The following is a 13685-nucleotide window of genomic DNA, read 5'->3' as shown; positions in this document are numbered from 1 at the left end:
AACATTATAAGGTGAGTACTTTGATGGCTGAATTGAAAGCATGCTCCGAGTCCAAGTACTAAATATGCTTTGTCTAGTGCAAAGAAGATCACTTATCACTTTTGCATGGAAATAAAAATACTTTTTCAACGAATAAAACTAAGATGATAATTTTCTAACTGAAAATATAATTTTATAACTAATAGATATTTTTGACACAAATGTCATGATTAATTTTAATTGTATTCATTCTTTCAAATACTGACAGTGGCCTGTTTACAATATATTCAGTAGGTTTCAGATTCATCATTGTAAAACTTTGCTGAGACTCAACTACATTGGATCGCTTTCTTTTTGAAACAAAATTGTTTAAATGTGTACATATTCCAAATTTTGATGTTTATTAGAATGTGGACATCAACCAGTACTGTGTTTATTCACATACTATTTCCCTCTCTCTCTCTCTCTCTCTTTTTTTTTTTTTTTTCCTAATTTTAGCATATAAAAATTGAAAGGGAAAATTATGTGAATAATTTAATTTCCGAGATGCAGTTGCAGAATACATATAATACAACAATAATATATGTAAAAACATAACAAATGAAAAGTATTTATAGCTAAATTACAGGTAATTATCCCAACATTATTTAAGTAATATTAACATTACAATATCTAATAAGGTATCTTCATTTCTATGCATTTATTGAATTTTGCCTACACTTATTGTTGTCTACTCCTACTCTTTAGATCTTGAATCATTCAGTACTGCAAGAACTGCTGTCTGTGTAGTTTACCACAATTATCACCGTCTTTATCAGCATTCAGCCTCTCTTATCCCCCATGCAGCGATTTTCAGAACCATCAAGAGCATGAGATATCCCTGTTTTCTCCCTATCCCTGTTTCCTATAATCATTTTATCAATCAGAACCAAAGCACCCAAAATCCAAGAGTAAACAGTTAGTAAGACAAAAACAGAGACAACATAAACCAATCCATTTTAAAATTTGAGGAAGTTCACTTCCATAACACCTTGGGTAAAGTTAAAATTATGTGAATATTTAAAACGTTTTCAGAACCTTTAAATAAGTTAAGGGGGGGGGGAATATATGAAGAAGAAAAATTCATGAGTGAATATGGTAATATAAGTAGGAAAAAAAATTAGATCTTGAGGACAATTTCACGAGACATTAATATGAATAGATTGTTCTGTGAAAACAGTTGTTGTCAACACACCTTCTATATTCTTTTTTCTTCTCTTTTTTTTTGGGGGGGGGCCTTATTCCTGCCTAGCAGTATTTAATAGCTAAAACCATTTAACACTGCAATCTGTCCTGGATTTACATCTTAGTGAAACAGGCTATCTATTTTTATAATTTTCTCCATGTGTAAAAGCTCTGTGTGTATAAGACCAATTTACCACAGAAAGTGCTCTGTAAAAGCATCTGTAATTGAGAAATTCGTCACAATCAACTAAATCAAACAAACTAACCTCATTCTGTGAACTGTCCATAAAATACAGTTTCTAAAAATAAAAATTTCACATCTGCACAAAAATATCTTACATAAGGCAATCAAATAGCTTCATTCTGTTTACGAATTAACAGCATGATGATATCTAATTTAGAACTTTTTGCTTCTACAATTTTCTATGTATTATTAAAATATTTACTATTCCACTTTATGTAATATTTTTGTTTATCTTTACATTATGGTAACTTGGCGATTTTTTGGTGAAAATTTGGCAACCAACTCTCCTACAGCAACCCTCTATTTTTTCCCCCGCCGCCATTTTGTCTTCACGAAGTAAAGACATGTTTCTTTTCTTCTTATCTACTGAACACTTCTTCCAAAAATCTACTAGCCGAATTACACTTATGCTAGAAATTTTATCAAACAAAACTGCTTAATCATGACAAATATTCACTGCAAAATTGGGAAAAAGTGCACAATACCATACTCCTTACGCGTTTTTCAAAATAACACATACACATAAACCATGTACACGCCGACTTATTTTTACTTAAAAAAACATCCCAGAATTGCACAAAAATGGCATTGCGCACACACTTCAGTATATCCATGTACACTGCTTTTTTCTCATAAATTAGAAAAATTTCACGAAAATACATGACAATTTTCTCAATCTTTAAACCCGGTAAAAAGAAAATATATGAAATTACCTGATCGCGAAACAGTATTTACACTTTACAAATATTAACATTTCCACATATAAAATAAATAAAATATCCAAAAACTTTTACCTCTAAATCATCTATTACATTATACACGTCACCAACGAATTCATACCGCAAGCATTACAAATACTTAGTATCAAATATTTAAATTATTTCCATGCACGTTTATTTCAACTTAAACGTATACCAAATTCCTACAAACATAAAATTCACAAAATAACTATCATTTAATTAAAATATCACTAAATCATGTACACGTCGACTTATTTTTACTTAAAAAAACATCCCAGAATTGCACAAAAATGGCATTGCGCACACTCTTCACTATATCCATGTACACTGCTTTTTTCTCATAAATTAGAAAAATTTCACGAAAATACATGACAATTTTCTCAATCTTTAAACCTAGTAAAAAGAACATATATGAAATTACCTGATCGCGAAAAAGTATTTACCCTTTCCAAATATGAACATTTCCACATATAAAATAAATAAAATATCCAAAAACTTTTACCTCTAAATCATCTATTACATTATACACGTCACCAACGAATTCATACCGCAAGCATTACAAATACTTAGTATCAAATATTTAAATTATTTCCATGCACGTTTATTTCAACTTAAACGTATACCAAATTCCTACAAACATAAAATTCACAAAATAACTATCATTTAATTAAAATATCACTAAACCATGTACACGCTGACTTATTTTTACTTAAAAAAACATCCCAGAATTGCACAAAAATGGCATTGCGCACACTCTTCACTATATCCATGTACACTGCTTTCTTCTCATAAATTAGAAAAATTTCACGAAAATACATGACAATTTTCTCAATCTTTAAACCCGGTAAAAAGAACATATATGAAATTACCTGATCGCGGAAAAGTATTTACCCTTTACAAATATGAACATTTCCACATATAAAATAAATAAAATATCCAAAAACTTTTACCGGTTGATCTTTACAATATGGTAACTGGTAGTTTGGCGACATTTTGGAGGCAATAAAGGTTACTACCTGGGACTTTGGTAATAATGTGAGCAGTACTCAGTTCCGATTACGCATTATTTTGCGTGAGGGAAATGAGAGATCATGGGATATGTCATGTGATATTAATGGACGAAATACGGTTCTTTAATCGGAAAAGGGGGGAAATCAGGAAAAAATGTGGAAATTTTGTATTTAGCTTTATACTGTGTTGTGTGAAACAGTGTTGTTTAATTTTTGGATCCCATGGCCCTAACTAAAGTTAAGTTAATTCGAAATGGGTATTTAGGCATTGTGATAAAGAGAAGTTTGCTTCTTATTTAGCGGAGGAAGTATGGAGGAAAAATTCACAGAAAAAATCTTTCAATAATTTTATTGAATGAATTCGAAAAGTGTATCCGCCACGTAATCAAGATTCTGAAGAAGATTAGGTAAGTTAGTATTTTTAATTATTTGAGGATATTATTTTTATGCATTGTTCTAAATGTAAGGTGGAAAGGAATTTGGTATTATTGGGAAAATTGTTATTAGCAATGATTTAGTTTAAAGTAATTAGGATTGTAAGGTAATTTTTATTAATTTAATGTATGTGCTCATTTATATTTTAAGTAGTGGTTTTGAATTTAATTATATTTTAATGAAATGATAGTTATTTTGTGAATTTTATGTTTGTAGGAATTTGGTATACGTTTAAGTTGAAATAAACGTCTATGGAAATAATTTAAATATTTGATACTAAGTATTTGTAATGCTTGCGGTATGAATTCGTTGGTGACGTGTATAATGTAATACATGATTTAGAGGTAAAAGTATTTGGATATTTTATTTATTTTATATGTGGAAATGTTCATATTTGTAAAGGGTAAATACTTTTTGCGATCAGGTAATTTCATATATGTTCTTTTTACCGGGTTTAAAGATTGAGAAAATTGTCATGTATTTTCGTGAAATTTTTCTAATTTATGAGAAAAAAGCAGTGTACATGGATATAGTGAAGCGTGTGCGCAATGCCATTTTTGTGCAATTCTGGGATGTTTTTTTAAGTAAAAATAAGTCGGCGTGTACATGGTTTATGTGTATGTGTTATTTTGAAAAACGCGTAAGGAGTATGGTATTGTGCACTTTTTCCCAATTTTGCAGTGAATATTTGTCATGATTAAGCAGTTTTGTTTGATAAAATTTCTAGCATAAGTGTAATTCGGCTAGTAGATTGTTGGAAGAAGTGTTCAGTAGATAAGAAGAAAAGAAACATGTCTTTACTTCGTGAAGACAAAATGGCGGCGGGGAAAAAAATAGAGGGTTGCTGTAGGAGAGTTGGTTGCCAAATTTTCGCCAAAAAATCGCGAAGTTACCATAATGTAAAGAACAACCCTTTTACCTCTAAATCATCTATTACATTATACACGTCACCAACGAATTCATACCGCAAGCATTACAAATACTTAGTATCAAATATTTAAATTATTTCCATAGACGTTTATTTCAACTTAAACGTATACCAAATTCCTACAAATATAAAATTCACAAAATAACTATCATTTCATTAAAATATAATTAAATTCAAAACCACTACTTAAAATATAAATGAGCACATACATTAAATTAATAAAAATTACCTTACAATCCTAATTACTTTAAACTAAATCATTGCTAATAACAATTTTCCCAATAATACCAAATTCCTTTCCACCTTACATTTAGAACAATGCATAAAAATAATATCCTCAAATAATTAAAAATACTAACTTACCTAATCTTCTTCAGAATCTTGATTACGTGGCGGATACACTTTTCGAATTCATTCAATAAAATTATTGAAAGATTTTTTCTGTGAATTTTTCCTCCATACTTCCTCCGCTAAATAAGAAGCAAACTTCTCTTTATCACAATGGCTAAATACCCATTTCGAATTAACTTTAGTTAGGGCCATGGGATCCAAAAATTAAACAACACTGTTTCACACAACACAGTATAAAGCTAAATACAAAATTTCCACATTTTTTCCTGATTTCCCCCCTTTTCCGATTAAAGAACCGTAATTCGTCCATTAATATCACATGACATATCCCATGATCTCTCATTTCCCTCACGCAAAATAATGCGTAATCGGAACTGAGTACTGCTCACATTATTACCAAAGTCCCAGGTAGTAACCTTTATCGCCTCCAAAATGTCGCCAAACTACCAGTTACAATATTGTAAAGATCAACCGTATTTTTTACTATGTTACAAAATAAAAATGAAGAGTAAAAAATAAACTTATCGTTATGTTAAATATAATAATGCATTCATTTAATTTGTTAATATAATTAACAAATTTCCTATACAGTTTAAAAGCATATTTAAAGGAAAACGTAATTTACTTTTCGTTCAGTAGCTTTTCCTTCAACAAGTTGTAAAAGACAATCTCTCAGTTTCTTTGCTATTTCAAACTCATTCATATTTGAGGCATTAAAAAAGCCAACAAAATCCACGCCACCTACAAAAAAATGGGAAATTTAATAACAAAATATCAATAAAAAATTCATAATTTTAACTAAATACAACTTTAAGCTAATACAATAATAATTTTTAATAACCTGCAAAATAATTTTTGATGCTGCAGTTTTTAAACTTAAAAAAAAATTACAAAATCAATATGAAATTTTACATTTATTTTTTTTTATACTAATGTAAGCCTACATATATGCTCTTATGAAGTAGTTATAGAAATAAATTACAAATAAATTAAGTATCATAGTTGCAACATCAGCAATTAAAAAAAACAATGAACTCGTAAAAAACATCAAATTTATCAGTAAAAATCAAAATGCAGAACTTTCGTTCACTGGCTCCGTACTTAAGTTAAACTAATTTATAAATCCAAATCATATACTGAAACATGTTTTCTACTGTAAGGGCATCATGACTGTACTCTCCTCTTACAGAACTAGCACATATAAGTTTTTTTACACATGAAATAAACCTTGTTATTTTGAAAGAGATATATGCATTCATCAAAACAAAGCTACACAACTAAATTAAATTCAGGAAAAAAAAATAAGCACTGTTTATCTACATCTATTTTCTAGAATGCCAGGCTATGCTCATTTATAAAAGTCTGCATATAACTGGATAACCAAATAGAAGGCTAAAGCCACAAAATATTGATATTTTCATTCCAGCTTTTCCCATGTGTAATGTAAATACAAACTACTTCAATAAATTTATCAGAACCAAATATTGAAATAAAACAAAGAATAGCTTTCACAATATAAGAGAAGTTTCGGTTGATAAAAAGGAAAACTCATTTACAAAAGCTTGACACAAGACTTTTAATATTACAAAGTTCAAAGAAGTTTTATTAAAAACTCAACTTATTAAATGAGAATGAATTTGCCTTTACAAAGTGTCCCATGAAAGCAAAAACACTGGTATGCTTTTTCTTGATAAAACATCCATTTAGTTAAATTGTGATATCTATATACATAAAACTAGATTGCAGCAGAATTTTATTATGATACAATGGCATTTCACAATGTTGTAAAAATCAGCCAAAGAGTGTTTAATATGTGATATGTATTTGGTAGACATTGACAATAACATGGAAAAAATTTAAATGAGATTAAAATCATGTATATACGGTGCTAAAAAAGTGAAATACTTCTGAAGTTGAAAAAGCTTTTTTGTAACTTGTAAATGTATATCAATATAAATTTTAATAAACTAATCAAAAACAGAATTTATACGTGTGGAAAAACCTAACAGCAAAATTAAGTTTTATACGGGAAAAAAAACCATAAGAGCATATTGAATTGTCCTGCCAGGTCCACATATAGACTTCATTAATTACAGTATGAAATGAGATATGTGACATAAAAATTTTGTACTTCCTGATTATCCACAACTTGGGTTTTAACATGTGATAAAATTGCTGTTTTTGGCACATTTTCAAGTATGCACGTTACAACAGCCAGTTCATGCCCGAGTATACTACACATGTGGAATTGTATGCTTTATATTTCAGTACATTTGGATATGTATGCTTTATAGTTAACCATCATTTCACTGAACAATATTTACTGCCTGTAAAGATTTAAATAAGAAACATACAGATTTTCTTTTCTAATAAAGCTTTTTGCTTTCTAGAAAATGCTTCTTTTTATTATTATTTATGAACAGAAGAGTATCCGTAAGCTGTAAAGACTGCAAAAAGACACTTTTCCCCAATTCCCAAAGTTGGCAGCTTTTAGTGAGAGGGCAGATAATTAGAAACGATAAACATTTTTATACATTACTAAATTTTTACTCATTAATAAATACATCTGTCACCAAGGCTGTAATATTTCTAACTACTTTGTCTATGCTTAACTACGTAGAAACCTTTCTGAACTAGGTAGCAACTTATCGCCGAGTACAAGTGTGTAAATGAAAAGTCCAGAGAAAGGCTAAACTCACCCTTTATTATATCAAACTAAGAACACAGATGGCGCCTTTCTTGTGCCATTTGTGTACTTCTCCAAAAAGCCTCCACTTCGGCTTTAAATCAAGATAAGAAACTAATCTAATGCTAAACTAAATATTCGAAGCTGTACAAAATTATCCAGCATAGTTGGCCCTTTATTAAATTAACCAGAGAATATTAGCAGCCACGAACAATACGGACCAGCATAGTTAGGTTTAAATAACGAAGTAATTGACAGCAAATGTGCCACTAAGGACTCCTACGTTCTTCAGCTGAAGTAAGCGAAACTTTCCTTTAAATACTCTTTCTACCTCATTTACATGCAACGTATGTAAAAACTCATTCTGGCAGAGAATAGTAGGTGGGGAAACTAGAACAAAGACTAAAGCATGTTTAAAAAATAAAATAACTGTTAAAAACTTAAAATAGCCTCTACAAAATGATTAAAACTAATGGCTGAAAAAATATTAATGCGTTGTTTTCCTTTTTTAATATGATTACAATAATAAGTAATGAAAGAGTTTGCTGAATCCTACCAGTTAGTTCTGAATTCTATGGCCAAAGATTGAATGGGATGGCGTCATAGGATCTTCCGTTGCAGTAGCCCATCAGACAGAATGCCTGCTACTGCTAATAAGTTGTAGCTCTAAGCTTATACTCTGAAAATGTATTTATGCATATAAAAAGATTTTTTAATTTAATGAAATACATGCAAAAGATAAATTAATTTGTCTACTGAGTTTCGATGGCACATTATTGATAGTTGTTTTTATGAGCCTTCAGTTTAATTTATATGTAAATAAATTAGAAAATACAGATGTAAAGTAAAACATTATTGGCCTTTTAATGGTTAAAAATTAATCATAACAAAATACAGTGAATTATTTTATCAAAACATTTGCGGTCTGATTCAGTGAAGCATGGATTTACATAAATTCAATAAAAATCAAGACGATATAAAGTGACGTAATAAATTAGGTTAAAAACAAAAGAAAAACCAATTACAATCCCTTCAATTAAAAGAATATAAAAGATAGTGAATAACTACATCAGTTGGAGAATTTAGAGTTATATATACGTACAATGGTTATTAAAATCGCTGAAATATGTAAATAAATAACAAAAGTATCATTTCTCCGAAATGGAAACTTTGACAACAAACTTCGCGCGAAATCTTTCTCCAGGCATGTTTTCTTTAATTCGGGATGTTGCCATACCGCAAACCATTATAATATGTAGATGTATGGGTGGAGTCATGGGATGGTCAAAGAGAAAGAAAGCTCTTCTGTAAACAATTAGGGATGGGATTTATTTAATCTCTTGGTTGTCAACGCATAAATTATATAGTAAATATTTTTTTTAATGAGCGGGAAAATATATATTACTTCTATAATCTTCCTTCTGTAATCGTGATTATAAAAGAAACATTGTAATCATGAATTTCATTTAATATACTTCGTAAAATATGTCTATAAAATGTTATCCAAAGAAAGGCTATAAATATCATTTTCCGGAATATTAGGTATATGTAAATTAATACGACAAGTTTGCTTTTAAATTTCTAGGGGGCGCTGGAAGAAAATCTTTTCGGTACGTAACATTTTTCAACAATAATCAGAAGTTTTTATTTGTTGCTCAACCTTGTCCCGATTATGGAGTCTATTCTGAAAGCAGTGCGTTTTGGTTCCTCCGGTTTGTTTGGTCGCTTAAAACATAAAAGTAAGTTTAAATAGGAGAAAAGAAGCACTTTTTGCCGTTTCAGTGAAGTCGAAGGAGCGAATTTAAATCCATTCCTAACAAGTCAAAGCACATGTATTTTAAATTGCATCATTCTTCCCCCTCCCTCTTCCTAAAAATCTTATAAACAATTAAATTCAAAACCAACAGTTAGGCCCGAATTCGCTTAAAAAAATATGTATGATAGTATACTAAATTAAAAGAAATGTAATACAGCTACAAAATACAACTGTTAAAATCTGATATCTCCATGAACGAAAGGGAAAGTGCATGTCAGTTTCATTAGAAAAATTTTATGTAAATCGTTTGTTGTTCTAAAAAGCTTAAAAGTTTGAATATCTTCTGAAATAAGAGTAAATGTCAAATCTGTCTCTGTCATGCATATAAAATTTTGCAGTAGTTTTCTCTTTTATCCTTTTAGAATTGCCTGAGGAATGGGATGATACAATTAAAGAACCTGTTTTGGATGGAATAACATTTTATGTCAAGTATCTCGGAAGTACACTTGTTGATGAGCCTAATGATCAGCAAACAACTGCTGATGCAATTAAAGCAATCATTACAATGGTGAGTTATAAAACTTATTTTTTACTGTTTTGCACACTTGATTTGTACTTTGCAGTTTACAAAATAATGAAATTTTATCTAAATAATCTCAAAATTTAAAAAAAATATAATAAAAGAAAACTGAAAGTTTTCAGACTTTATATTATGCCTAAAGGGGCTTAATTTAATGTTTTGTATGTGTTACCTTTATTTATTAAATAATCATGTTCTTCGCACTTAAACCATAGAATTCAATTCAACAGCAGTATCATAGTTTTAAAAGAGCATATCTTTAGAGTTTCCAATACGCAGTCTTGTGCTTTGAGTTTGTTAATCAAAATATTAAAATTTTACAAAATATGAAATAGATATTTCAAATTCAGATGCAGATGCCCATAAACGGGTGGAGAAGTACATCATTCAAAATTTGATGGCTCTAGGTACTGTTGTTTTATCACAATGCGAGAAACATGCATACATTCATCTAGATTCGTAATTATTTAATTGCTTTAAATATAATACAGGGTGATAATCTTTGGTGACAGCAATCTGAAAATGATACACCTTTTTAAGGTTTTCAGCACAAAATACCAAAATGAAATTAATAGCCCTTCTGGGCTAAAATGATGGGTAACAAGTTTCAAGCAGATAATTTAAAATTATAGTGAAATATTTGCGGTGGATTATTGTATAATTTATATTAATTCTCTCTTTGTATTATGATAAATGTTTTCTGAAATGTAAAAAGGCATAGCAATTATAAATTGGAACACAAAATTCTTAGTTGCTGCATTCAGCTCGAGTGAATGTATTGTCTCTGTAGAAAGGTTGCTATAAAGTATATTTCCGTCAATAATCAACTAAATAAATATTCAGTAGTTGGACATGAAATTAATGCATACTTTTGTCAGGAACTTAAAAATATGTTGCCTTCTTTATTGCAGTAATTTCTGTTAAAAATTATAAATAGTAAGATAATTACTTTTATACTTTCTGAATATCTGCATCCCTGGTTTTAACATTTAGTAAATTTGCTGTACTTCTGGCATATTTTTGGGTGTGCATGTGAGTCATGCATGTGTCCTTGCATGTGTGTCTTATGCATGTATTACGAGTACACATAGATTTACAAGTTTTGCTATAAAAGTTACTCTGTTGATCATTGTCCTTCCTCACCAGATGTCCTTAGGGAGCAGGAAGGAGCATAATAAATCGTAGAGACTGTAGAGAGACTGTAGTGTACTTGCCGATGAGAAAAAAAAAAAGTGTTGCATATCTTAATAAACATGATGTAGAGTTTTGTGATTATTAACCAAATTATCTTATTTTGCATGTATTGTCACTCTACTTTCGTCGACTTCTATTAAGATACAAATTACTTAATGCAACACAGTTCTTGAGTTTAGTGGCAAGCTTTCTGGCAGCAATCACTGATAGTCTTGATGTCATTTTTGCCCTGCATCTAAATTTACTTAAATTAGCTTTAGCCATTGCTAACTGTGTTTGCTTATCTGAGCCAAAACTTATGTTGTCTTTCTTGTGACTATCATATTTTAAATACTTAATGAGTTCACTGCCAAAGCTGTTATGATGTATCCTCTCACATGCCAAGATCCTATCTGTACTGAAGTGATGCATGATGAGCTGTGTTGTGGCTGGCACGTAAACTCAGTTTACTGACTACAAGTACTTCTTGTAGATGGCAGTAAATGTGTCAGTGTTAGTTTCATTTTAAATTTTGTGTTCTCTTAACCCATACCTCGTATATTATTAATCCAAAAGGAATCGTAATTAGAGATTTAACTGCTGGGGATAGTCTTACTGGTATTTAGATTTTTCGGTAATATTCCGTTTTAAGGAACGTAAAAAATTGGGTTAATCTTCGAATTATGGTAACTTGGCGATTTTTTGGCGACCAACCCGGCTACAGCAACCTACTAGTTTTCTTTGGACACCATTTTGTTTTCACGAAGTAAAGGCATTTGTTTTTTTGTTTTTTTTTTACTCAACTTTTCTTCCAACAATCTGCTAGCTGAATTACGCTTATGCTAGAACTTTTATGGAACAAAAGTGCTTAATCATGACGAAGATTAGGTGCGAAATTCGGAGCAAGTGCAGAATCGCCCACTGCCTGCCACGTTTTAATTGCACATGCACGGTATCATCCATGTACACGTCGACCTATTTTCGTTTAAAAAAAATCCCAGAATTGCATAAAAATGGCATTGCGCACATTCTTAACTTTATCCATGTACACTGCTAAAATCCTAGCTAGTAACCTTTATTGCCTTACCAAAATGTCGCCAAACTACCTGTTACCATATTCCAAAGATTAGCCAAAAATTACAGCGAAAATGTATGCGCAAAAGCGCCAAATCTAGCAAACGTACCCGTTTAACAGCACACCAAATCTAGCGTACGCGCTGATTTTGGATTGTGTAAGTTTATATAGTTCTGTATTTCTTAAGACGCTATTGAAATACTAGTTTCATTTTTAAATCCTTTTTTGATATTCTATGGATTTAACAATTTGGGAATTGCCCATAACGAAAAGTTTGCAATAGAATTTTGGGTTGATCTTTACATTATGGTAACTTGGCGTTTTTTTGGCGAAAATTTGGCGACCAACTCTCCTACAGCAACCCTCTATTTTTTTTTCCCGCCGCCGTTTTGTCTTCACCAAGTAAAGACATGTTTCTTTTCTTTTTATCTACTGAACACTTCTTCCAACAATCTACTAGCCGAATTACACTTATGCTAGAAATTTTATCTAACAAAACTGCTTAATCATGACAAATATTCACTGCAAAATTGGGGAAAAAGTGCACAATACCACACTCCTTACACGTTTTTCAAAATACACATAAACCATGTACACATAAACCATGTACACGTACACATAAACCATGTACATGCCGACTTATTTTTACTTAAAAAAAATCCCAGAATTGCACAAAAATGGCATTGCGCACACTCTTCACTATATCCATGTACACTGCTTTTTTCTCATAAATTAGAAAAATTTTACGAAAGTACATGACAATTTTCTCAATCTTTAAACCCGGTAAAAAGAACATATATGAAATTACCTGATCGCGAAAAAGTATTTACCCTTTCCAAATATGAACATTTCCACATATAAAATAAATAAAATATCCAAAAACTTTTACCTCTAAATCATCTATTACATTATACACGTCACCAACGAATTCATACCGCAACCATTATAAATACTTAGTGTCAGATATTTAAATTATTTCCATGCACGTTTACTTCAACTAAAACGTATACCAAATTCCTACAAACATAAAATTCACAAAATAACTATCATTTAATTAAAATATAATTAAATTCAAAAACACTACTTAAAATATAAATGAGCACATACATTAAATTAATACGTACATAAATACCCATTTCGAATTCACTTTAGTTACGGCCATGGGATCCAAAAATTCACGAACACTGTTTCACACAACACAGAATAAAGCCAAATACAAAATTTCCAGATTTTTCCCCGATTTTCCCCCTTTTCTGATTAAAGAACCGTAATTCGTCCATTAATATCACATGACATATCCCATGATCTCTCATTTCCCTCACACAAAATAATGCATAATCGGAACTGAGTACTGCTCACATTATTACCAAAGTCCCAGGTAGTAACCTTTATCGCCTCCAAAATGTCGCCAAACTACCAGTTACCATATTGTAAAAATCAACCGAATTTTGAGTAAAGTGCAGAATCACCCACTGCTTAACGTGCTTTTAAGAATTGCACATAC

At 30.5% G+C, this 13685-nt stretch overlaps 2 protein-coding genes across 5 annotated transcripts in view; one reads left to right on the top strand and one right to left on the bottom strand.

The window, feature by feature from the left end:
• Positions 1 to 8829, bottom strand: part of tefu (Serine/threonine-protein kinase tefu) — a 240355-nt gene extending 231526 nt beyond the window's left edge. For 3 of the 4 annotated variants that reach the window (XM_085827007.1, XM_085827010.1, XM_085827009.1), the window contains exons 1-3: positions 8700 to 8829; positions 8154 to 8276; positions 5537 to 5652 (exon numbers count right to left, since the gene is read on the bottom strand). In XM_085827007.1, the coding sequence (XP_085683133.1) occupies positions 5537 to 5614 (78 nt within the window). In that variant the 5' untranslated portion in view covers positions 5615 to 5652; positions 8154 to 8276; positions 8700 to 8829. The remainder of the gene's footprint in view (positions 1 to 5536; positions 5653 to 8153; positions 8277 to 8699) is intronic. The other variant, XM_085827008.1, reaches the window with a different exon arrangement.
• A 357-nt stretch (positions 8830 to 9186) lies between these two features.
• The window catches only part of LOC118202835 (low density lipoprotein receptor adapter protein 1-A-like), a 36224-nt gene continuing 31725 nt past the window's right edge, over positions 9187 to 13685 (top strand). Inside the window, exons 1-2 of the mRNA XM_035375041.2 lie at positions 9187 to 9336; positions 9776 to 9921. Of these exons, the coding sequence (XP_035230932.1) occupies positions 9270 to 9336; positions 9776 to 9921 (213 nt within the window). The 5' untranslated portion in view covers positions 9187 to 9269. The remainder of the gene's footprint in view (positions 9337 to 9775; positions 9922 to 13685) is intronic.

The sequence above is a fragment of the Stegodyphus dumicola genome, chromosome 11 (assembly GCF_044657685.1).
Source record: "Stegodyphus dumicola isolate Sdum_Otavi_A_Nest chromosome 11, ASM4465768v1".
Taxonomy (NCBI): Eukaryota; Metazoa; Arthropoda; class Arachnida; order Araneae; family Eresidae; genus Stegodyphus; species Stegodyphus dumicola.
The sequence above is the reverse complement of the archived record's forward strand: the minus strand, read 5'-3'. Positions and strand labels throughout refer to the sequence as shown.